The sequence below is a fragment of the Ambystoma mexicanum genome, chromosome 1p (assembly GCF_040938575.1).
Source record: "Ambystoma mexicanum isolate Mex_15411 chromosome 1p, UKY_AmexF1_1, whole genome shotgun sequence".
NCBI lineage: Eukaryota > Metazoa > Chordata > Amphibia > Caudata > Ambystomatidae > Ambystoma > Ambystoma mexicanum.
In genome coordinates this window covers 652,884,205-652,909,975 of record NC_090921.1, presented here as the reverse complement: position 1 = coordinate 652,909,975, position 25,771 = coordinate 652,884,205, and the positions used below count along the sequence as shown (strand labels likewise).

The 25,771-nt window shown below is 46.4% G+C and overlaps 1 protein-coding gene across 6 annotated transcripts in view; it reads right to left on the bottom strand.

Moving 5' to 3' along the window:
- The window catches only part of KANK3 (KN motif and ankyrin repeat domains 3), a 394,677-nt gene that overhangs the window by 58,179 nt on the left and 310,727 nt on the right, over window positions 1–25,771 (bottom strand). For 5 of the 6 annotated variants that reach the window (XR_011303986.1, XM_069649701.1, XM_069649700.1 and 2 more), the window contains 2 exons: window positions 9,704–9,803; window positions 8,174–8,440 (listed from right to left, as the gene is read on the bottom strand). Coding sequence is in view for 5 of the 6 variants with exons in the window: in XM_069649701.1 (XP_069505802.1) it covers window positions 8,174–8,440; window positions 9,704–9,803 (367 nt within the window). In the remaining variant the exon portion in view is untranslated. The remainder of the gene's footprint in view (window positions 1–8,173; window positions 8,441–9,703; window positions 9,804–25,771) is intronic. The other variant, XM_069649704.1, reaches the window with a different exon arrangement.

Sequence of the window (25,771 nt, the reverse complement as noted above, 5' to 3'; positions counted from 1 at the left end):
TACCAGCAAGCTTACCAGTACCGGAGTTCCCAGACCGGCAAACGTATAATGATGCCCATTATCATGAAAACGCCAGATGAAAATACCTATCGGCTGCTTAGACAGTCAAGGCAGCTAATAAACACGAGGCCTGACCCTCAACCGTGACCACAAGTGGGAAAGCGGTTAGAAGTAGCTGCATGGTGACAAGTAACACTCTACAAAACGTCTAAATAAATACAGAGTGTATCCATACAGGACTTGGCACCCGGAGTCTCTCTCGCGCACACAGACGCACTATCTTGAGGTTATGTACGGGAAAGCACTGTCGACCGGCAAGGAGGCGGAATGGACAATTGCTCTGCAGAAAATTATTCTGAAGGAATATATTCCAGTGCCATACCACTGTATTTTACACTATGTAAACTGTTGTTCGCCTAAGCAAGTATCCTGTAACAGCACCACGATGCCCCAGGACCGCTGTGTGCTTTAAAAATTCAAATAAATAAATATGTTAACAATCTTTTCAGAAAAATACTCCTTCTGCCGCCTTTCCTGGACGCCCTGGGAACCACTGCCACTTCATTTAACACCCAATATAGGAACTGCCAGGCACTTTCCCCTTTATTTGAGGGCCTCTGCCCAATAGCCTTCGGAACAAGCAATCCAAATTTGGCTTTAGAAATATTTTCAATATTTTGCCTGCCTACTCATGGCATTTGCCTGGGTGGTGGCCGTGGAGCTGGTTGCTTTTCAGTAGTAGCTGATAACAGTGGGTTATGTGCACAACGACCACATGTTCTAAACTTCCTCATCCTAGTCATAACCTAGTGAGATGATCCTACCTCCCAAATTAGAGAAAGTATCTGCACACCTTTAAATGCATGCTAGCACCCTGCTCCGGAGGAGGTGTGCTCAAATAGAGCCAACAAATTCCCCTTGCATTTATAAATAGGGCTGTGTGCAGGGGAGGCCTTTGCATTTCTTTTTATTCTAGTCTACACTCTGTGGTGCGAATCCGGCTGCTGAAGAGAACTTGAAGGAGGTCTCTTGCAGAGCGCGGGGGCACCAAAATGAGACCATAGATGTGGCATCAATGAGGATTGTGGGAGGCTGCACAGTGGAATACTTGGGTTCATATGTTGCATCCCTGCAGTGTGAGTGGCAAAGCAGTGCCCATTTCTCATTTCGTGTTCTACCCAGAGGTACATGTCTATTTACAACATGGTGCTCTGCTGTCTTGACGGTAATAATGCAAAACTGAAAGCACCGGCCCAGGACTCCTCATTGGAGTTCAGGAGGCACAGGAACAGAACGTCCTCTTCTAGCGCTCCACGTCAGCTTAATATAATCATGCAATACATTGTGATCGCTTTGATGGCTAGACAGCGTGGCTCATAGCCCCAGTGGGGGTACCAGCAAAACAGCTGATGCCAGTGGATGGAGAGCAGGACTCTCTGGACCTAGGGGTGTCCACGGCCAAAAAACCACAAATTCTGCATCATATATTAAAAAGGAGAGTTTACGGACTGCCTATGAAACTCAGATAGAAATCAACCAACCACCTTACTGGTACATGTATCACACAGGTACCAACTTGGAAGCGCCGATCATGCCTTTGGAGGCAGGATGTGAAAGGGGTGTTCCTGGCGGAGTGGCATGAGGTTGAGAGTTTCTAAGCTCCTGAATTGTATCCTACAGAAAGATCCAAATCCATTTTCATGGCTTCCCTGGAGATAGACTCTCTTCTCTAGAGTTTTGCTGGGAGAACAGCAGTAGGAACCATAACTTCTACTTACTCCGTAGATAAGAATAGAAAATGTTCTAAATAGAGTTAATTCCAAAACAAACATTTGCTCGCTTCTTCATGATCCCCTCACCAAACTAGCCCCTGAGGAAGATGGCTCCCACTACTGTGCCATACCCAAAGCAATGGGAAAGCTTCAGTCTCATCTGTCTTACAATACTATGAAGACCTGTTCACTTACTACAGTGTCCAGAGTAGCTGTGAGCGGGCCCTATTGCCTAAACCCATGAAAGGTGGGTTTACCAGAAAGTATCTGAGCTATTCCTAGATCAAATGTCCCCAAGATATGAGTGGTGAAAAAGGTGAAAGAGGACCGAAATTTGAGAGTGAAACCTAGAGCTGCCTCAACGACATGGAGCGCTGTCTAGGTGTGTAGGCCGCCCGACTGTGCTAAAGGTTTCCAAACAACCAGTAAAGGAATGGGACAGCAGTCAAGGGTCAAAATTTTCATCATCTCCTCAGTCAACTCTACAGTCCTGATTATACATTCAGGTGGCTGGTTGCACTTTGCCCAAGTAGTTCTTCATCCCATGGGAAGTTATATTGTGCAGATTTACCATTGCCCCCAGCCAACGCCTACTTTGGCAAGGAGCCAACCATTGCCAGTTAAAGGATCATTCTTGGAACCTGGCTGGTATCGCGATGGACAGTGGATTTTTTAATGGGCCTACAGGCACATTTGTGCAGTGAGAATTGATGCCATCAAACTCATTTAACCCCTGTTCGTCAATTCCGCACGATAAAGACTATTCAGCATCACAGCACGTGGCATTAACGTGGACCCTGCATTGTTTCTTAATTTAGTCCCTGCTGCTAGGTAACGCCCCACGCATCCTCCACCGTGCAGCACCCCGTGGAGCAATAGAATCTCAGTACCATATGTGAGTGCAGAATAATAGCCCAGAGAGTCAGAAGACCCAGTCCAACTGATAAAACCTTGAACCATATGGAGTTTAAGAAAGGCCCAAGATCTCAGAAAGAGAGGCAGCCATCTGGAGAAGACGTAAGCTGGCCCTCCGATTTCCTCAACAAGCCCCGGACCCCTCAAACCTTTAGATAACCTGCAAAAACTGGGCAAATGAAAAGGGCAGCACTCCCCAGCCCCCAGGGGCGTAGGAGACGCACACATTCTGGCGGGACTTTGCTACAGGCACAAACCTTCACCATAGGCCAGTCCACCCTTGCATAGTAGAATGGCTCTTTTGTCTTTACTATGTTTGTATGTGCTGTGTTTGTTGCTTTGTAAGGGCGCTGCATGCATACATGGATGCTTCTGGGCTTTCCATCCATCTCAGCTGATTGGGAGGTGCTGGATACTGCAGGTAGACATATTCATTTCAGGGTTACCTCCTATCAACATTTTGGGGGCAGGTGTGCTTTTGAGAGTTTAGGGCGACCTGTGCTTTGTGTTTTTACGCAGTCATTTTCCAATTAAATCTCGGGCTTCATTGATTTTACAGTGTAAGTACTCTGCCTGTACAATATGCCGTGGCATTGGTATGTAATATTCTGTAGCACTCAGCAGATTTACTGCAGCATTGGTGGACAATAATCTATGGCCCACTGGCGGGCATATATGACGATGCAGGCATTTAATGCGGAGTGTGGGGAACAGGTTGCTAAGCCATTTCATGCACATGGCATTCAATGTGCTAGGTTTTGGTGGCATTTCCATGCACTCCACCGAAAGTGCTTTATGAACACATCATTTGGCTCCTTTCCATTTTAGTTTTGGTTGGTTGGTGGCAAGCTGCTGCCACTGCATGCTTAGAGTGGCTGAACAGATCACCTGGTTTTAACCACTACATTGTGTGCTATTCTCAAAGTAGTGCCTAACATGTGCCTGCCTGACGCCCAGCACAAGTAAACAAACAGTACACAAGGTTGTCTTTGTTACAATAGGTACACCACTGCCACTCCAGTGGTAAGGGAAGCAAGCATCCCTGGGAATCATCTGAGAGGTGGCAGTGGGGAAGGGAATGCACTGCAAAAACTGCACATGGATCAGGGTGGAGGGAGAGAGGGGCTGTCATGATCCTCACCCCTAGAGGGACATGTCATCCCCGTTCTCCCCTTACATGCCATACTGATGCTCTCAGAGCACAATAAGCCCTTTGCCCAAAAACATGTATTTAGCAGCAGCGATGCAATTGCACGGTCGCCCCCTCCTCATCTGGGTTCAAATAGCAGCACCCGCCGCTTGACTACAGCTACTTATGAGGATTCCTTCCTTGGAGAGCCATTTCTTTCTGCCTACTGGCTCATTCTCAATTGCACTGCTCCCAGTGGCCAAGGTGATCTTTTTTAAGTTGTTACTATGTCTAGACCACACAACCACAAGGCATTTCAGCTGAGCAGTGAAACACAGGAATCTGTCAGACACACGCCAAAGACAAACCTTTAATCAGGGTCGCACTTCACTATTTCCCTTGAGGTAGGGTTGACAGACAGTGCATGGATCTATTCCTGGGCATATGAGTAACACCTGGAAATGCGTCAGGTTCTTGCCAAAATCTTTTATTCCTGACCATATGAGGCTGATTCTGCATATGACGTAAAGCTTTCAGTTCTTTTGGCAAAGGCGCTTCACCCTTACATCCAAGACTGTACTTGTTCATATGAGGCTGTTCCTCAAATACAAGGCTGTACTTTGGCCTGGAGTTCAGGACCTGGTACGCATGGAGTCATTTTGCATAAGGTGCCCAAAATCCATGAAACAGCCCTGGATATTACTCTGTGGTGCTTTGAGATAATTTGCAGAATAAACAGGCTATACATGTTGATAGATTAAATAACTGGTCACCGGGGCTGCCCTGCAGTGCACTGCACATCATGTGATGGGAGCAGAGAGGGCACGTGTGGTTCTTTCCCCGGGCAGTGCCACACCTCATATTCGCAGGCGTGGGCAGCAAAGAATTATGTGCACCAGCACTGCCTAGGCAGCCAGCCAACGCCAGTATGACTGTGAGCAATGAGCGGAACCACCCAAGCTGCCCTGGATGTTCGCTCATGCTCATATAGTCAGGTCCAGTCCTGGTTTTACTTAACGCTGCCCTATTGCTTCATCACTTCACTTCTTGGAAAAATAAAAATGAAACCCCTGTATCTGATTGTGTGGGGGGGGGGATAAATGGCATTATATCCCCCCTGCCTAAAATTGTGGGGGGATTTGTGCCCCCTGCCCCCTCCATTTCCTATGTCCTTGCCAGCCCCCTCTCTTGTTTTTGTAAATAAATGTTTAAACCGGGCTACCTAGCTCTTGAATTTGGTTCTGGGCCTTATGACCACTCATTTGCTAACCGGATCTTTTAAATTACAAAGAAAGCGAGTTCTCACTAGGATAATCTGCATGTCACTTTTCATCTCTTGCATGTGGATATGTAGGTTTTCTTTACAAGAAGTTGCACTTTTTCATCTGGCTAACACCATCTGTCACGATCTGAGCGCTCGGACACTCCAGGTCTGAGCGATTCTTTATATATTGAATCAACATTCCATCCCGGTGATGAGTAGAAATTGGCACACGGTGTCAAACTCATGGACCACTTTGGGATATGGCAGGATTAAACATGGCGCAAGATGAGCATCGCATTGACACTTGCAATGAGACAGGAAAGTATGTATTGATTTAAGAAACTACATAGTGTAACCACAACAAATTGTCGCCAGGTGCTGAGATCAACAAAATGGAACCTTAAAATGAGAACAAGGAGGCAAGGAGGAGCTATGATTTAGGCTTGAAAAAATAACTAGATTTTTACGAGAGACCTGAATTTAAGCAGGGAAGTTGCTTGGTGGGTAGGTAGCTTGTTCCCCAGAACCTGGGAAATCCTTGAGAAGCTACTGTTGTGTCTGTTATGGTACCGGTATGTGGGAAATGTTTATTACCTGCTGTACTATAGAACAGAGGTCTCTGTTAGGGTGGTAGTTCTGGATCCTGTTTTCTGCAAACGTTGCAATAAATCTCTCCTAATGGCTTAATTTTAAAGTTCTATATTTAATTAAACAACATTACCCGAACACGGGGGCATTACCGGGCCCAGTAATGCCACCCACCCCCCGCAAGGGTAATATTGCTATTCGTATCCGGCATGATGTACCGAATATTAATAGTTTTTTTTTAAGTTGAGAAAAGATGCAGTCATTTCTCAATTTAAAAAAATAAAATAATTAAAATGTGTAGTTCCTTCTCCCTTTCCATGGCAGCAATTCAAAAGTGAAAAAAAAATAAACAAACAAAATGGCCACCATGGAATGGGGAGAAGGGACTGCATGTAGTCCATTCTCCCGTTCGATGGTGGCCATTCAAAAGTGGGAAAAAAATAAAAAACAAGATAGCCACCATGGAATGAGGAGAAGGGACTACAAGTAGTCCTTTCTCCCTTTCCTTGGTGGCCATTGCGGATCGGTGACGCGCCGAGAACAATAGTGTTCCTGGCACAGGAGAAGGACAGAAAACCGCAGGTAAGTGGGGTGGGCAGGGGAGAGGATATGTGGAAAAGGGGGGTGGGGTTGGGGATATGGGGACGGGGAACGGGGAACGGGACGGGGAACGGGACGGGGAACGGGACGGGAAACGGGACGGGAAACGGGACGGGAAACAGGAAGGGGACATGCAGGAGTGTGTACTTACCGATGATCCTGCAGGGAAAATGGCAGCCTCCAGCTCTGAGGAGGCTCGGAGCAGGGGCTATACCGTGTGGTAAAGCCATCGGTCTGAGCCTCCTCATGGGCTGTGAGGCCTAAGCCATGTCACTACTGGGTACTAATTCATTTTTACATGCTTCAGGACCTGTCCACTAATTACGTTGCTGCTTCTTGACCGAAGACGGTCCAAGCTATTATCAGCAAGATTTGACACTTACATGCTTCAAAAAAACTCTTTTAAAACACATATACATTGATTAAAAAAGTTAATAATGCATGCTGGGTCCAAACAAGCACCATGCACCATCCACAGCTTAACCCAATATGGAATGAGTGTCCAGACACCTACAATGCCATGGTGAGTTCAAAAAGTGAGAGGAAAACCTCCCACTGTAGTATAGGGTGAACCCTAAGATCCGCTTCTACTATTCTTCTCGGCACCCACCATACCGGACAGACGGAACTTGGAGGAAGGTGGCTCAGGGCTCTTCACTTTGGAATGAACAAACCCCCACCTTTTCAGAATTGAACATAAATTATAAAAAAAGAATACGAGCCACATCATCTGCTCTGCCATTATTCTGCTTCGTTGTATCTGCATGTCTTTCTGGCAATGCCCCACCCACCCAGCAAAATAAATAGTGGCTATTCCTAATGGTGCTCAAACATTACTACGAGTCGCCATGTTCCCACCATCACACCATCACACTTCCTCCATTGAGTTCAGCATACAGTTGAGGGGAATCTTTTTAACCAAGCGTACACACTTTGGCAGGCCAACTTGGCATGATACCTGCCGGGCAACAGACGTAGGAACACCTGGAGTCATAAGGTGCGGCGTCAGAGGTACGACAGGAGTGAGCTAAACACACCCTGTTGTCGACATTGGACACAACATTTTAAATAGCTATCTAATGACCCCTGTCAATGGAAAAAAAAATCATACGCAAACCCACTGCATACAGGCTATTTATGTGCGCATTGTTACTCAAAAACCCACCAATGCCATTACACGAAGGCCATTCCTCCTTTCACCCTTCCAGGGCCACCGATTGGCTGCGTTTGAGCAACAATCACACCTCTTGTTGAAGGTCCCTCAGACAATTCAGCTAGTGATGGTTGTTATAAAATCCTCATTATTATGGCTTGAAGAAGGAAATTCTACATCTTGATGAACAAGAACATGAATGCCATCTTGCTGACGCGTGTTTCATGCTTACTCTCGTGCTTTTTCAAGGCTTGGGAAAGTAGTAGACAGGAGCTAAGGTTTACCAGTTTAATAAATGGGTGATGTAGGGGGGCCCACTCTGCGCAGAACCAGTTCCCGGAGGAGAGCCGGGCCCCTCGGTCATGACATATCTTACACTAGTAATAGTACCAGGTACCCTAGTAAACCATGCTCCTAACCATTACGTGCCAAAGATTTGAGAAAGTGCTGAAGTAAGCGCAAAGCACGTGTCAGCAAAATACCATTCGAATAATTGTTCCAAAGTCTCAAGGCGTAGACGCCCTTTCTTCAAACTCTTCGTTTCTCGTATTAGCGAAGCACGAGTGGCTACACCGAAGATTGGCAGCAGACACATAGGTTATGCTCCTGAGATACACAAGCAGTACCAGCACTGCGCGAACGCAGGATCCGCCCACCTGCCTTGGTCCTCACGAAACTGACATAATAGTATGAAAATATGCAAAGCATGCACGGATGTAGTGCCCCCACTCCATAGACCTCTATGTACTCACTTCTCTTTCACCTCCCCCAGTGCAAGCGTTTTCTTCTCCTCCTCCTTCTCCCGTTTTTCCGTTTTCTTTTTCTTTTCCTTCACCACTCCGGTACCTTCCGTGTCACTGTCGGAGTCTTCCATATTCACATTCAGTTCTTCTTCAGAAGTGTCCACGTAGTTCAGGACGTCGCTGTCGGAGCTGTCTCCCGAGACCTTGTCCGAAGAGCTGTCATCATCGTCCACTTCATTGTCACTGGAGTCTTCGCTGGAGGATGTCTCATACCTGCTTCAAAGAAATCCTCTTTTTAAACATATACATTGATTTAAAGAGTTAATAATGCACGCTGGGCCCAAACTAGGACCATCCAGAACTTGACAACCCCACATGGAATGGGCAATGGTGAGTACGAAAGGTGAGAGGATTACCTCCCACCGTAGTAAGGGGTGAAAAAGAAACCGTTCCCTAATCCCTCACGCAACACTTTCTTAGCCCTTCATCAGAAGCTACCACTATGGAAAGTGAGTAGGAACAGAAAGGTTAGCTGTGCATATCTTTTGAAGACACATGCATCTTGTCTTCATGTAGTTTGAGGCAAAGTTTAGAATCACGCCAGATCTCTCTGGCTGACAAAATCATATTGAACGATCATGACATTATTCTACGTTTTTTCATAAAGCCAGTGATGCACAATAAATGGGTCTTCCTCTTTGAAAATGTACAACACTGCACCTTCTGTGTATGCCCGGATTCTGAGGAGAAAACCTCTGATAAAGGCCCGTCACATGCGAAATGGTGAATGGAGAAGGGGTTGTTCTAGTCTTTTTTCCAATCCGTTAAATCCCTTTTACGTGACTTTTCTGCATTTGCGATACCAATTTAAGGGGTGGTGCGGTACCACCCTCAGCAATCCCCACCCAACGCATTGCTTTCCAAGTGAATGCTCCTTCTGGTGTGCCCCTTACTGAACACCTTCGCCACACTCCTTTCCAATGCGAAACTCCTTCAAGTTCAGTGTGGCATCCCTCTCAATGACCCTTTCTTGTTCTTCTGTTCATGTGAATGTTCCTTCATCAGGCATTGTGTGGTATTGCCCGCCCAGACTCCCTACACCTACCCCTTGCTTTTCATGTGTTCTATCATTTTTCAAGTGATTCCGCCCTACCAGACACTATTGCCCCAACCCTTTCCCTGTGGGGGTCCTTCTTCAGGACTGCCACCACTGAGGCTCATTATAAGTCTGGCCGTATACATTAAAAGTGGCGGTAACAGTAATATCGCCGGGCAGAATTACCGCTGTACTACTGCCAAATTTGTGACGAGGCCCACTGTCTTAGACTCCCTCCCCGCCACTCTCTTCTAGGAGATGAGTCCTTCTTCAAGTAAGGCGGTGGATTGGTGTCTCACAGCCACGACACTCTAGTCCACCCCATGTGAACAATCCTCTTCAGGTGTGAAGTGGCAGCATCATCCCTGGCCCCTGAAATGGCGAGAAGCAGTCAACCCCCATTCCAATCTCGATCCCAATAAAAAACAAAAGACAAAACATACTCTCCGTTTAAAACTCCCACAAACTGGAGGCTTTTCTTCCCGGTGCTGGAGCCGCTCTTGGAAGATCCGTCTTTCCTCTTCATGATGGACTTCAGGGCACCTGAAATAAATGAAAGGGAGGAGAGCTTCATTTGCACTGAAACCTTTCTTTCCAATTCAGAGATATTACCAGTGCTACTGACTCTCGTAATATGCTTAGCCAATCTAATGGGTCGTACAAAGGACTGGAAGCCCCAGTAGAAGTCCTATTAGATAATTATGTGTGCTTTTCACAAGTGGTTCTAGTGGCAGAGCTGTCAGACAAAGGTAACGTGAATGTCCATTTACTGGGTTGAGGACTGCAACATAACCTGCAATATAGCACTGGAAAGAAGATGACTGGCTTATTCTGGAGCACATGAGTAACAATGAATTCTAGAAGATGAGAAATACTTGGAACCAGGGGCGTTACTAGGGGGGGGCTAAGGGGGCTATAGCCCCTGATCTTTTGGTTGTAGCCCCGGATAGAATCTCAGGAGCTACAGCCAAAAGACTAGCTAGCCCCCAGTCCCAACACTTCCGGCATCAGCGTAGCCCCGGGTCTTTTCCAGACCTAGCAACTCCCCTGCTTGGAACTCAATCGTCAGGTGCTATCTAGTAGTCTAATTCTGACCATCATAAAGCCTCAAGCTATCGGGAGTCTTGGGAGGATAGATCAGGGGCAACACGCTTGCCTTAGAAGCAAGACAATGCGGAGCAAGACAGGTTCGATCCTCGGTGCTGCACTTAGAAACCTCGGGGTTTTAAGTGTGTCATAAATAACCAACTGCAATTTTTTGTAATTTGATTTCAGGGTGGCCCTTTTTTTAAACAAAGTTATTACAAAGCAGATTCAGGCTCTCTATGGTGATTGTGTGCTATTCTACTCAAACTCTGTCCTGCCTTTGACCCGGTGGACCATTGGAACCTGCTACTACCAGAGGAAGACATTAGGATTTCACGACATTCTCTGATGTAGCTGCAATCATTCCTGCTTAAATGCGGGCAGAGAGTCGGAAGGCAGTACTTCACTTCCTCCTCAGTGTATCGGAGGAATCACTTTACTTCCTCTTCTATTTTAAAATGCATTGTCAGGCCTTTCATGTATCAGCCTCAAGACGGTTATGTCAGCATCCACTCCTATGTGGATGATATGCACAGTGATACAATTTTCTGGAGATCATGATCCGTTAACGTTTTGTTAAAGGGAGACGATCATTTGTGCTCCTCCGAAAGTTTTCAACGCTGAGTTCTTGTTAGAGGTAGTCAGAAAGGTGTGCCTCTTAGCTGGACGCTGACCTGAGTATCAACTTGTTTTTTTTTGCAGTGTACCAAACTTCTTGTTTCAAGGAAAAGCATTCATAGGAAGCTTCCTTGAGCGCCAGGACAAGGAGTCGTGCTGAATTGTGAGCTTATCAATTCAATTTACTCAGCTCTTCTAGCATAACATTTTGGATGGTTGTCAGGATGAACCTGGTAGACCTGTGTTTGGTAAGAAAAAATGTGAACCCTTGCCTGCTGTAATGAGTTCCCTGCTCGACTTCCCATTCAGGATATGATTGATTTTACGGTTATTTACTTACCTGTGTATTTTGGGTGTCCGTGCCGTAAAGCCTGAGCACCACAAGATCCTGCTCAAAAGACTGTCTTGTGCATAATGTGCCTGACTCTAATCTGATTGGTTTAAGTTCTTTCAGTATCAGATCCAAGCATGTCCAGTGGGGGTCTTCTGTGTCCCTTATCCAGTTCAATCATATTCTGCTGATGCTGAACTATATTTGCGCTGGTCCCACCTGCCTGTTCAATAAGACAACATGGATTTCTGATGCAGTGCTTTACCATCTACCCCTATTGATCAGCACAGCTCTTTATGCCCTTTTCATTCTTAAGAGGTAGGAAGATACAGTAACTGGCAATGTGATTACCTCCTGAATTCGTTACACCAGTTTCTATCTGGGACTGCCTGCTAAATACATCCTTTGTCACAGTGCAATTTGGAATTCAGTGCAATGCTTGGGGTTCACACTCAGAAACAGACACCCTATCTTTATTACATGTAGCTGCCCACAATATTGCATCTTGAAAAGATCACTCCTCGACCTTCCATTCTCCAGTGGATCTACTGGTGCTCGAGGGATTCACACAAAGGCCTATCACACTTCTTGAAATTTTGCAAAGTGAGTATTGACATATCAGTGTCTTACACACTTTATGATTGTGATTCAGTGAGTGAGGCATTGACATATGGGTCTATTCCACTATCTATACCTGAGATCCACTTACTGGCTCATAGATCTACCCCACTATCTATGCCGGAGATCCAGTGAGCGAGGCATTGACATATGGGTCTATCCCACTATTTATGCCTGAGATCCACTGACTGAGGCATTGATTTATGGATCTATTCCACTATCTATACCTGAGATCCACTTACTGGCTCATAGATCTACCCCACTATCTATGCCGGAGATCCAGTGAGCGAGGCATTGACATATGGGTCTATCCCACTATTTATGCCTGAGATCCACTGACTGAGGCATTGATTTATGGATTTATCCCACTATCTATGCCTGAGATCCACTGACTGAGGCATTGATTTATGGATTTATCCCACTATCTATGCCTGAGATCCACTGACTGAGGCATTGATTTATGGATTTATCCCACTATCTATGCCTGAGATCCACTGACTGAGGCATTGATTTATGGATTTATCCCACTATCTATGCCTACGATCCAGTGAGCGAGGCATTGATTTATGGATCTATTCCACTATCTATGCCTGAGATCCACTGACTGAGGCATTGCTTTATGGATTTATCCCACTATCTATGCCTGAGATCCAGTTAGCGAGGCATTGGCTCATGGATCTACCCCACATTCTATGCCTGAGATTGAGTGTGTGAGACATTGACACATGGACGTGTCACACACTGTAAACCGGAGATTAAGTGAGTAAAGCATTGCCCCATGAAACAGTTACACTATAAGCCTGATATGAAGATAGCCAGTTTGGAAATTAGCAAATCCAAATCACAACCTCAGCTTCCGGCAGAGATTTATTGAAAAATGTACCTGTCACACTATCTGTGAATAACATACGGTGGATCTGTCACACACTTAATACCTCAGATTCAGTCACTCTGCATTGACAAGGGCCATTACCACACTATGGCTGACATTCACTGAGAAATGCATTGCCACGTGGGCCTGTCAAAAACTCTTCACCTAATATTAAGCGCTAAAGAATTGACCCATACGCCCGTAACTCATTATATATCTATTATTCAGTAAGGAAGGACCGCAACTTAAAATTATATAAATGATTATTATATAAACACTGCATACCATTTTGCCAAGACTTTATATTGGAGAACTGGGTCGAGTGACGGTGAGCTCTGCTTAATGGGGCACTTTGAAGAACCTCGTGCATAGATTCACAGGACTAAGAGCAACTTGCCTGCATTGTCGAATGAGCCATTGGCAGCCTTCACATTCCTCGAGCTTGGCTTTTGGCGCAAGAAATCCATTTTCCCCTAGTTTACGAGAGAGTTGTTCATCCGAGGGCATTGGGCCCAGGATCATTCTTTTGCTCTTAAGCAGAGATTCCAGGCAGAGATCTGTACCTTGCAGTGGGCTGGAGATACTGCAAATGTGAGATTGCAGTATTGAAGGGACTGCACATTCATTCAAGTGTTAGGCACTCCGCCCAGACGTTCATCCCTTCATGACAGCATTATACCATTACAGCATGACGCTGAGGGACATACCAGCAGTAAACGCCCTCTAAAAAGGTTAAAGGCCTGGCCCATACGTGAGGGCCCGTGACAATGATAAGGGCATTAATGATAGCCATAGCTTATAGCAGAAATGCTAAAATACTATCAGAAAATCCTATCCAATGAGGGTAAAATGTTCTACTTTAAACACAGAGTGACAAAGGAGACATTTTGGAATATCAGAAGCGAAGACCTATACCAGCCATTATTGCCCTCTGCCACTGCAGAGTCTGGAGTTGAATTGAAAACATTCCACTATTCTAACTAAGCATTATTGCCTCCAGCCCCTGGTGTCAAGGGAGGGCTTAATGCTGAAAACATTGGCCTCATGGACTGGGCAATACACCTATTGGGCTGGCTTCTAGTGGACTCTCATCCCGGCTGGGCAGTAGGAACCCATCCTGGCAGAGATCATGTCAACAAAGAGAAGAAAGGATTTATTAGAACACTTTGTAGCCCCTGTAAGTGTGGATAGACAGCTCGAGTCACAGATTCAGAACCAGGATGGGCATCCGAAGGATGGGGAATGCTTTGCATCCTAGTCATCCCAAAACCTTAAAATGGCACATTTTCTACACACCCATTGTATTTTGTTGTATTCAAATGTATTCAGCGCGAAATCAAGGCCCGAGGACATCTGGACGCTGAAGATAGACCGTAGGAAAAGAGAGGAACAATGGATGTTAATTCTCAAACAGCAAAGTCTTTAAATGTTTCCTAAAACTGAAGTGGTCAGGTATTTCTCTGAGTGCTTGTTGAAGAGCATTCCAAAGCATGAGTCCCCAAGCCAAGACGGAATGGCATCTGGATCTGGACTTACAAAAACGCAGAACTACTAGTAGAATTTTGTCGCTAGAATGGAACCTACAAGAGGGCGTACATGCTTTTAATTTCAGTTACAAAAAGGTAGGGCCAGTCGGGTAAACATCCTAATGAGCAATACACAGAGCCTTAAACTCAGTTCATCTTCTGACCGGTAACCAATGGAGCTTGCCTAGAAGTGTTGCCGAATGTTCTAGTTTTGAGGCACCTAAAGCCAATCGGGTTGCAGCGGTCTGAAAGATTTGGAGTCTCTGGATCAGATGTACAGGTTGTCCCAGATAGATTCCGTTACAATAGTTCAGAGAGCCCATGAAGGTCGACGTGACCACAGTAGTACGGCAAGTAGATGGAAGGAAGGGCAAAACTTTCCTTAGCAGTTTTAATCTAAAAAAAAAAACACAGTACAGACTGAGACAATCTGGGCTTCATGGGAGCAAGAGTGAGAGACTTGAATCCCTAGACTTTTCAGTAGGGTACATGGAGCAGGAAGATCGCCCAGTGACTCCCGCCAGAAGAACAAGTTACTTCTTACCTTGTAACGTTCTTTCGATGGGATGTTCCTCCGACGTATTCCTTATCTTAGATATCTCCTTCCAGCTCTGCTGGCCTCGGAAAATTTTTCTCTAGAGGGCGCTGCGCGTCGATGTCCGCCGAGTCGATGTCCCTCGACAGCCGCCGTATCGACATCGACGTCATCCTGCCTATAAAGGCCGCGCGCAGAGTCCGTTGCTCAGTTCCATTTTGTAGCCCACAGTATTTCTGGCTGGACTAGACTAATCACCCTGAAGGAGCGTAAGCTTCAACAACAAGGGAAGTAGAACTGCGGGGATGGATGGGAGGGTCGATAAGGAATATGTCGGAGGAACATCCCATCGAAAGAACGTTACAAGGTAAGAAGTAACTTGTTCTTCGAAGGGATTGTGTCCTCCGACGTATTCCTTATCTTAGATAGGCTCCCATAGCAGTATTCTATTAATGGAGGTGGGAGTACTGACTTCACGCTGTCTTCTATTGATGAATAGAGTGCAGTACAGCCCTTCCAAACCTAGTCTCTTGACTGGAGGCGGAATCCAAGTTGTAAAATCGTGTAAAGGTATGGACAGACGACGATGTGGCGGCCGCACAAATGTCTTTATCCGGCACACCTCTTTTGAGGGCCGATGAAGCTGCAATATCTCTGGTCGAGTGAGCCCTAAGGTTTTGAGGGGGCTCTTTTCCTGCCAGTTTATAACATTCCAAAATGGCTAGAATGATCCATCTGGAAAAGGTCTGTTTAGTTATTGGTAACCCCAGCTTGTGACCTGTGTAACCTACAAACAGCTGGTCTGCTTGTCTTATCCTGGCTAGTCTACTGATGTAAAAACTTAAAGCCCTTCTAGGGTCCAGCCTCTGTAACCTCTCTTCCTCTTTCCCTGGATGAGGAGGAGGATAGAAAGATGGTAGGGTAATCTTCTGAGAGATATGGAATTCAGAAACCACCTTTGGGAGGAAATTAGGCTTCACTTGCAGGACAACTTTGTCTTTGTGAAAGATTGTATGAGGGGGTTTACAAGAAAGAGCTTGTAATTCGCTCACCCTTCTAGCAGATGTAAGTGCTATTAATAAAACAGTTTTAAGGGTAAGGAATCTTAACAAACAAGAATGGAGTGGTTCGAAAGGTGTGCCCATCAGGAAAGTTAGGACTAAGTTTAAATCCCATAGGGGAACCTGGAATGGTCTTGGGGGATAAACGTTGGTTAACCCCTTTAGAAACTGTATTACCAAGGGTAACTTGAAATAGGATAGTTCTTCCGCAGTGCGCTTAAAGATGGATAGCGCTACGAGATAGCCCTTAATGGTGCCAACTTGAAGGCCTGAATTCGCCAAATAGAGTAGGAAGGACAAAACCATTGGTGTACCACATGAAAAGGGGTCGATATTCTGTTCTCTACACCAGCTGCAAAATCTGTTCCAACGGCAGCGGTATAAAGACTTTGTTGCTGGCCTCCTTGCCGAAAGCAACACCTCCATAACATCATCAGGGAGGTCCCAATCCTTGTACCTCAGCCTTTCAGAAGCCAAGCGTGAAGGTTGAGGGTTTTGATGTCTGGATGGAGAACCTGACCTCCCTTCTGTGAGAGTAGGTTCTCTCTGAGTGGAAGTCGAATTGGAGGGCAGATGGACAAGTCTAGAAGGTCCGGGTACCACGTTCTCCTGGCCCAATCCGGGGCAATTAGGATCATGGTTCTCCGGAATCTTCTCAACCTCCTGATCATTTGAGGAATGACAAGGACCGGTGGAAACGCGTACAGAAGCAGAAACTCCCAGTTCACTATGAACGCGTCTCCCAGAGCTCCTCTCGGGGGAAATTCCCTTGAGCAGAACAGATCGCACTTCCTGTTGACACTGGTGGCGAACAGATCCGCCTGAGGGGTTACCCAAAGGGCGAAGATCTCTAGAAGGACTTCCTGAGCTAGTTCCCACTCGTGGGAGACTGTGCTCTGCCTGCTCAGAGCGTCCGCTGTCAAGTTCTTCTCTCCGGCTAGGTGAACTGCTGATAGAGAGATTCCTTCTTGGATTGCCCAAAACCAGAGCTGCATCACCTCTCTGCACAGGGGTAGTGATCCTACGCCTCCTCTTTTGTTGAGGTAATGCATGGCCATTGTGTTGTCCGTCATTATCAGGAAATGTTTCCCTTGTACAGCCAGCAGGAACGTCTTCAGCGCAAGTCTGATGGCCCTCAGCTCTAACAGGTTGATATGTAGTCTGGATTCCGATGGAGACCAACGACCGCTGATAGTCAAGTCGTTGGCGTGGGCTCCCCACCCCGTGAGTGAGGCATCCGTGACTACTGCTATCTCCGGCCAGGGTTGCCAAAACTGTTCTCCTTTCAGAATGTTCTCCTGACAGGCCCACCACTGAAGGTCTCAAGCCACCCTGTCGGGAACCTGAAGAAGATCTGTCATTCTCCCTGAGAATTGTGACCACTGAGTCCTCAGTGCCCACTGGAGGGATCTCATTCTCAGGCGAGCCTCTGGCACTAGGAACATGCAGGATGCCATGAGGCCTAGCAACCTCAAAAAGTCGAAGGCTCGGAGACGTTGGGCATCTTGGAACTTGGTAACCATCTGTAGAATATCTTGAGCCCTCTCCTCTGGTGGCGAGGCTTTTCCCAGGGAAGTGTCCAGGATCGCTCCTATGAACTGGAGTCTCTGCGATGGTATCATTTGTGACTTCTTTAAATTGAGGGAGAAGCCCAGTCTGTGAAGGGAGTGACAAACGTGATTTAGCTGGATCTGAGCTTGTTCCGAAGATACAGCCCTGATCAACCAATCGTCCAGGTAGGGGTAGACGTGAATCCCATCCCTCCTTAGACTTGCCGCCACTACCGACATTAACTTGGTGAAGACCCTCGGGGCGGAGGTCAGCCCAAATGGCAGCACTCGAAATTGATAATGAGAGTTGCCAATTGCGAACCTCAGGTATTTCCTGTGTTTGAGATGGATAGGCACATGGAAATAAGCGTCCTGAAGGTCCAGAGATACCAACCAGTACTGGAACTGAAGGGCCTGAAGAATCTGAGAAAGAGTGACCATCTTGAATTTGTCTTTCCTGAGGAATTTGTTAAATTCTCGCAAGTCCAAGATGGGTCTCAGTCCTCCGTCTTTCTTTGGAATGAGAAAGTAATGGGAGTACTACCCCTTGTTCCTCTCCGCTACAGGTACCGGTTCTATGGCACCTTTCTCTAGCAGGTCCAAAATTTCCTGCAAGAGGAGCGGATCTGGAGCTTTCTGAGAGCTGATCCCCGGTGGATGACTCTTGAGGTATGCGTAGGAAAGGCAGGCAGTAACCTTGGGCAACTGTTTCCAATGCCCAAGCATCTGACGTGATAGCCTGCCATTCCGCCAGATGTTGAGTTAACCTGCCTCCTACAGGTGTTCTGTGAGGGAAGTCCTCAGAGTGGTTTTGGGGCGGCTGATGCAGATGCTGATGGTTTTGCTGCGGCTTTTGAATATCTACCCCGTCCACCTCGGGTAGTTCTTCTTTGTCCCCTTTGAGCCGGTCGTCCTCGACCTCTTCCGAATGCGGAGTAGAAGCGAAAGGACTTGCCCCTCGCAGAGGTTCCTGTGGGACGAAAAGGTGTCTGACGGATTGCAGCGACTAGGGATTTTGCTGCTGCTTTTGATGTTTGCAGTTTCTCTAAACTGTCATCCGCCTTTTTCCCGAACAAAGAAGAGCCATCGAATGGCATGTTCAAGAGCCTGGCTTGCACATCTGGGGCAAAACCAGACTTTCTCAACCAAGCGAATCTCCTGGTTGTTGTACTTGCCGCCATTGCTCTGCTGATACTGTCAGCCGAATCAATGCCCGTCTGGAGGGATTCGCACATAGCGTCTTTACCGTCCTGTATGATATTCAGGAATGCCTCCCTTTCTTCTCCCTCTGGGATGCAGTCAACCGCTGTAGAAGCACACTCCCAAAGTGTATGGCTGAATCTAGCAAGGGTGCAAGTAGCATTAACAGATTTTAACGCCATGCTACATGCCGAAAAAACTTTCTTTGCCATAGCATCATATTTCTTATCGTCCCTGTCCTGTGGGACGGTAGGGTAAGCAGTCTTGACGTCAGTAGAGGATGCCGCCTGTACCACCAGACTTTCTGGGGATGGGTGTTTTGACAAAAACTAGTGGTCTGCAGAAGATACCCTGTATTTTGTAGACAGTTTTTTATTTACTGCCGAGACGACATCTGTGGTTTCCCAGTTCGTCATAATCTTCCTCTGAAGAGCTTTATGAAAGGGCACTACAGGATCCTCCTGTGGGCCTTTGTCAAGAATATCCATGAGGTCATCTTGTTGGAAAGACTGTGAAGGTGCAGACCACCCCATACATTCCGTGATCCTGGCATTAAGGCTCTATAGGGGGTTTCAGCATGCTCCCCCGGGTCTGGCCTAGCAAACTCCATCTCAGGGGAAGTGTCTAACCCACTTGCCACATGTAAGGAATCATGAAGATCCTTTAACCTGCGTTCTTCAGAGGATAACTCCTCTCTAACTGGGGTTGCAGGTTCCTGCAACTCAAATGTGTCTTCCTGTTCAGACAATTCACCCTCTTCCATAATTGAGGACATAGTTCTCAATTGTTCTGAACTCATAAAGGGTGTAAACCCCATCTCCAAGGCAGAGGGTGCCAAACTTGTCATAATCGGCCTCGAAAACGTCAATGTCGTCGACACCGATGTCGAAGGCTTCGGGCGTGGCGTCGAAAACAAAGGCGGAGGCCTCGATGACCTCGACAGAATTGGGATTCTGCTCGAGGAAGTCGACAACCTCGACGCCATCGTCATCGAGGACCTGGGGATAGCCACTGGGTGCGTCGTAACCGTGACTTTTCTTGGCGTCGACGCCGGTGTCGAAGATGGCGTCGAGTCGACAGACCCGTGTGTCGAAGGTCCCTTCGACAACGGCGTCGAAGACACCGACCTCAGCGTCGACGGAACCTTCGTCGACAGCGTCGACGGAACCTTTGAAGGTTTTGAGGTCATAGCTTTACTCGAGGGTTCGAGACGCACTCGAGAAGCTTCCTTCGCTGGGTACTGTGACTCGCAGCGTTTTTGACCTTCGGGTCTTTCGACCAGAGCATCGCTCTCGGCAGTCTTCGAGGGGGTCGAGGCCGCTTTCTCGAAGACACACATCATATTTTTGCAGAATCCCTCCCATTCAGCCCGGGAACTATGTTTCGTGGGGCAAGGGATTCTCTTTGGAGAAACAGAGGAAGAGGAAGACGGAGAAGGGGATCTTCGATGTCTCCTCTTCAAATGCTTCGATCTCGAGGAGTGATGGGACACACTCCGAGACCTGGAGCGCGAATGGTGACGAGGAGACGAATGTCTCGACTTTGTCGAGGAAGAAGACGCTTTAAAAGTCTTACCTTTCTCCAGCTTCCCCCTACGCTCCTTCAGGGCCTTAGCAGTCATGGACATACAGTCCTCGCACTCCGAACAATGGTGTTCAGCTCCCAAACACCACAGACAAACTCTGTGAGGGTCAGTCAGCGACATCTTTTTCCCACAATCTCAGCATTTTTTTAAGCCGGACCGCGGAGTTGTCGGTTCCGACGAAGAAGCCATCGAGTATGGATCGAATATCTCGAGGTAAATAGGATTAACCTGACAAAACTGAGCAACGGTATTCCGAGGCACTGAGTAAGCGCGGAAAAACGGAACTGAGCAACGGACGCTGCGCGCGGCCTTTATAGGCAGGATGACGTCGACGTCGATACGGCGGCTGTTGAGGGACATCGACTCGGCGGACATCGATGCGCAGTGCCCTCTAGACAAAAATTTTCCGCGGCCAGCACAGCTGGAAGGAGATATCTAAGATAAGGAATACGTCGGAGGACACAATCCCTTCGAAATGGGGGTTTCATACGGATGCAGGATCAGGGGGGCCGATGACCAAGGCCTCGGTTTTACAGGGATCAGCCCTATCCACTTCTTAACTTAATATATTAGTTAGATAACAGTCTGATAGTCCACACATTTATGCAGATGATCCTTTGGTAGCAGCACATTTGGATGTAGTAAGTAAAGTATTTGTACAAGTCATCCTGATTTTGCCATAGTCCATACATGACTGCCTCCCCGGTGCTCAATCTTGGATGCCGACAACCTGAATCTCATTAATGTATCCAAGACAGAATGGTGATGGACTTTTTTCATTCTTCCTAGTGCTTCTACTATTTCCTTTCCCATTGGCACTGTGGTCTGTACTCACGCACATGGAGTTAGTGAGCAAGTGATAGATTGCTGGATCTAAGGATGAGATGTGCTGAAAACACCAGAGAACTAGGCATGGACAAAGATTCAAACAGGGGTCGTCAACCTGTATTGCACCAGATGTTTTGGACTCTGACTCCCCATTGAATATGCTGGCTAGGGCTAAAAGAGATGAAGTCCAAAACATCTGGAGACCCAAAGGTTGCAGACCACTGAGGGAGGCGGTAAGGGGCAATGTGAATAAGGGAATGGGTGTAGAAAAGAGTATACAATACAGTGCAGGACAAAGGGGTTCAAAGATTTAGGGGTGTAAATAAGAGTATCAGAAACTGGGTGGTACTACAGATTTTAGATTTGGGCCAGGGCTAAGTGGTTCAGAGATCTGAGTGGGAACCAATTGGATATATTTCAGGCAGGGCTAAGAAAATAGCAGTGGACGCATGATGGCAGCACATGGGGTTGGGCTAAGCATACCAAAGAACATGGGGGAGAGGAGTGGGTTCAGGGATAGGGCAGTACTAGTGGATGAGAGCAGCTAGGTGGGAGAACATGGAGTATAGAGCAGTGGACCAGAATTTGGGCAGAATAAGACTGTGGTAAACACAAGAGGAAGGAGAGTGTCTGCAAAAAATACTGTTAGTGGCCAGTGATAATCCTGTCCGTCACCCGTAGACATACACGGGCCAATCTAGATACTCCTAAATAGTGGAGGCAGGGGTATCCATTATGCTCCAGTTCAGAAGATCATTGTAAAGGTGTGAGAATAAGTTCTTTAGGGCAATGCACAGGTCATGAGAAAACTTGGGGTGTAACTAATTGGGGTGGCAGAGGCTCAGATATGGGACGTAGATATGGGAGACAGCTAAATGTGCAGGGCTATAGGAATGAGAACTAGGAGTTTGGGGAAGGCGGCATCAGAGCTCTGGGAGGGCCTCATGGAACACATGAAGATAGAGAGCCGAGAAAGGGGTGGAAAGTGAACTGGAGACTGGCATCAGGGCAAGGAGGAACAGACATGGAGCAGAGTTAATGAGACTGGAGTACATTATAAATCCGGAGAGAGATCCCATGGCATTGTGCAATGTGTAGTATCCAGATTTTGTGATGTGTTAATGATGTAGTAATTGGAGGGAGATGTCTAGTATCCAGAATACATAGTGTTAATGATGTGCAGTAGGGAATGTTAAGAGATGAAGGCTGTAGAATGGAAGACATCTCACAAAATGCTGTCGTTTTAGCAGTGTCAATATGGTTGATGATTGGCACTACGGTTCTGAAGAAGCAATGTTAGCTGTTGGTGATGCAGAGGAGGACTTGGATGGTCCAAGAGATTGGGTGACCATTGACAGTGAAAGAGTAGAGATGATGATAGACTCTGAGGCAAAGTACACTCTATTACCAGGAAGAATATTTGAAAACACTTTCCCAGGTAAGAAATCGTTGGATGTTGGCATCAAACCACGAGCTTGTGGTGGTGCAAGAATAGATTTAATTGGATGGTTCGAGGCCCTGTTAGAGGGTAAAGGAAGAGCAGTGACAGGAAAAGTATATGTTACAGAAAAGGAGTCAATGCCCTTACTTAGCTGCTTACAGCAGAAAAGACTAAAAAACAGACTTAATCCTAATGAGGAGGAATGTGTGCTACAAGTTAACAAAGCAGACATACTGACTCAAATATTCAATGATAAACCGGGTTGTCTGAAATTATTTTTCCACAAAATCTGCCTAATACCAGATGCTGCACCAGTTGTTCAAAAAGTGAAGACACTCCCTTTGGCCCAAAGAGAAGAAGGGAAAAATGAATTGGAGAAATTAGAGGAAAGTGGTATAATAGAAAGAAGTGAGTCGTCGAGATGGGTCTCACCCCTAGTAAAAACCCAACAGAAAATTGAGGTTATGTGTAGATCTCTGTGCACTAAACAAGTGCGTAATACCAGATTGCCATCCTCTTCCCAATATCTTAGACACTTTAGCAACCTTGAATGGTCCAAGAATATTTTCTTCATTGGATCTAACAGCAGCGTATCATCAAGTTAAGTTACATCCTGAATCTAAACTCATGGCGTTCGTAACACCAGAAGGATTATTTCAGTTTTTAAGGATGCCCTTTGGTCTTGTTTCAGCCACCTCTGTATTCCAAAGTATCATGTATGAAATCTTTAGGGATGTAGAAGGAGTGATTTGTTTTCAGGATGACATCTTGATATTTGGACCAGATCAACAAACACATGGACAGGGTGATGAAAATGCTGGTCAAACGAGGGTTAACGTTGAGCAAGGAGTTAACTAAACCAATGAAATCAAGATTGAGTATTTGGGACACAGTGTGTCAGTCGATGGAGTTAATGTAAAGAGGAAACTTGACAATAACATAAAGAATGCAATGGAAACAAAAAATAAAATTCAGTCTGTGCATTCCTAGGCATGACAGAGTACTACTCAAACTTCATTCCTAACTTTGCAAGCATGATGGTAAATATGAGGATGTTTCTGAAAAATCATCCTCGATTCATATGGAGCTTGGAATGTGCCCACGAATCTGCCTCGATCAAGGCTGCATTGGAGTGCACACCTTCTCTTAAGGACTTCAAACTCACCAGGAAATCGATAATTTCAATGAATGCACAGGACTGGGGGCATTGGGGGCATTGTTCACGCATGTTGAAGGCAACAAGGAGTTTGTCATTGCATTTGCATCACGTTTGTCAAGAGGAGCTGAAGTAAATTACACTACTATTGCAAATTAACTTCTCACTGTCAAATGGGTAACTGAGAAATTTAGAAGATTTCTATGGGCAACTGAATTCATCATATGCACAAGCCATTGAGAGAAACACTCCAAAAGAAGGGTATGGAAGGTGTATCCTCACACATAAGTATATTGGTTATTGCACTGCAAGAATATCGATTTGACATGAAATATGTACCAGAAAAGAAAAATACCCCAGCAGACTTTGTGACTCTGAACCACTGGCATTGCTCTGGGCAAACATCCACAACACTGTTTTTTAGCCCGTCCCAGCCATTGCAAAAGGGGTCCAGCCATATGCAAATCAGTTGGGTACTGCCACCAATGGTAGCATCCTAGCTGAACTGCTAGGCCAGGTCCCCTCTGCACGAAAACACAAGCAACCTCAGACAGGTTTGGGCCTCCTGAGTGAGGTGCAGCTTGGTTCCCTATGGCACAGTGAGCAAGGGACCCACGTCTGGGCATACCCTGCCTGACATAGTGAGACAAACTACAACCAAAAAGTGATGCGTGGAAGGTTTTGAATGAATCTGAACCACTTGCATTGCTCTGGGCAACCTTCCACACCACTGATTTTTAGCCCATCTGAGCCATTCAAAAGGGGTCTAGCCATATGGAAATCAGTCAGGCACTGCCACAAATGGTAGCAGTCCAGCCCGAACTGCTAGGCCAGGTACCATCTGCATGAAAACACAAGCAACCCCCAACATGTTTTGGCCTTGTTGGGCCTCCTCAGTGAGGCGCAGCTTGGGTCCCTATCGCGCAGCGAGCAAAGGACCCACGTCTGTGCATACCCTCTCTCACATAGTGAGATAAACTACAACCACAAAATGCCCAGACATGGGTCCATTTCAGTTGTGTAGGGGGAGAAAGCTAACTACAAATTGTATGCCCCGTGGATGGGGCGAGCAAGATGGATGTGGGAGAGTGTGCAGCAGATGAGAGCGAGAATGAGGGAAAAGCAAATGAGAAACAAATGGAGGTATGATGAGAGGAAGTCAGTAAAACAAAAATGAAATAAAACAAGGTGATTGCGTCAGGATCAAACTGCCTGGTCCTTTGAGGCAGGGTCCCATGAAAGGAAACGTCCAAAAGGACAGAGTTTATAATCCCGAATGGGAGATTTGGCCGAATTTCGTCCGTTCAAAAATTCCGAACGGCTGAAAAAAGTTCAACCAGCCGGTGTCCCCCGCAGCCGATTCCATAAAAAGTAAAAAATGTAATTAAAAAAAAGATAGGACCCTGAAGCGACGGTTCCCGATCACGGAAGTGAAAAGGAACAAGCGTTGCAGGGACACAGCGGGTCGGTGGCACACACAAAAGTGTGCTGCTGCAAGGTAAGTAGGGGCTCGGGGGTGGGAGGGTTTGTGGGGGCAACATTTGAAATGTTCAGGGGAGAAAAGACGGGAAAGTTATTTTTGGAAAAATAACTTTCGGTCTTTTCCCCCTCAAACATTTCCAGCACAGGCTTCCAACCCCAATCTCCCATGAAATGGTCCTCGCCATGTAAGGTAGTGAAAGTTCTGCATAATTCGATGAGAACAGATGATGGAAGATTTTGGGACATGAACAGAGTTGTAAAAGTAACAAGAGAGAGCTGTGAAATTGTGAATGAGCGAGTGGAGGAGAAAGAGGGCTTCACTAGTAGCAATGCTCTGAGGCATGGTGCTGACAGACCACGTAGGTCAATCAAGAAGCCTGAAAGATTCAAAGATGTTATGTTGTGTTCATGTTGTTTTAATTGGAGGGAGGTGTGTAGTATCCAGCATCCAGCATGCATGTAGGGAATGTTAAGAGATGAAGGCTCTAGAATGGGAGGCAGAGAGATTACAGAGAGAGGGCCTACTGAATTGAAGGATGCTGTATTCATGTTATCTTAAAGAATGAACCTAATCTGGAAAGTATCCTAGCTCCTTCTCACTTGAATGTTCAATCGGTTGAATC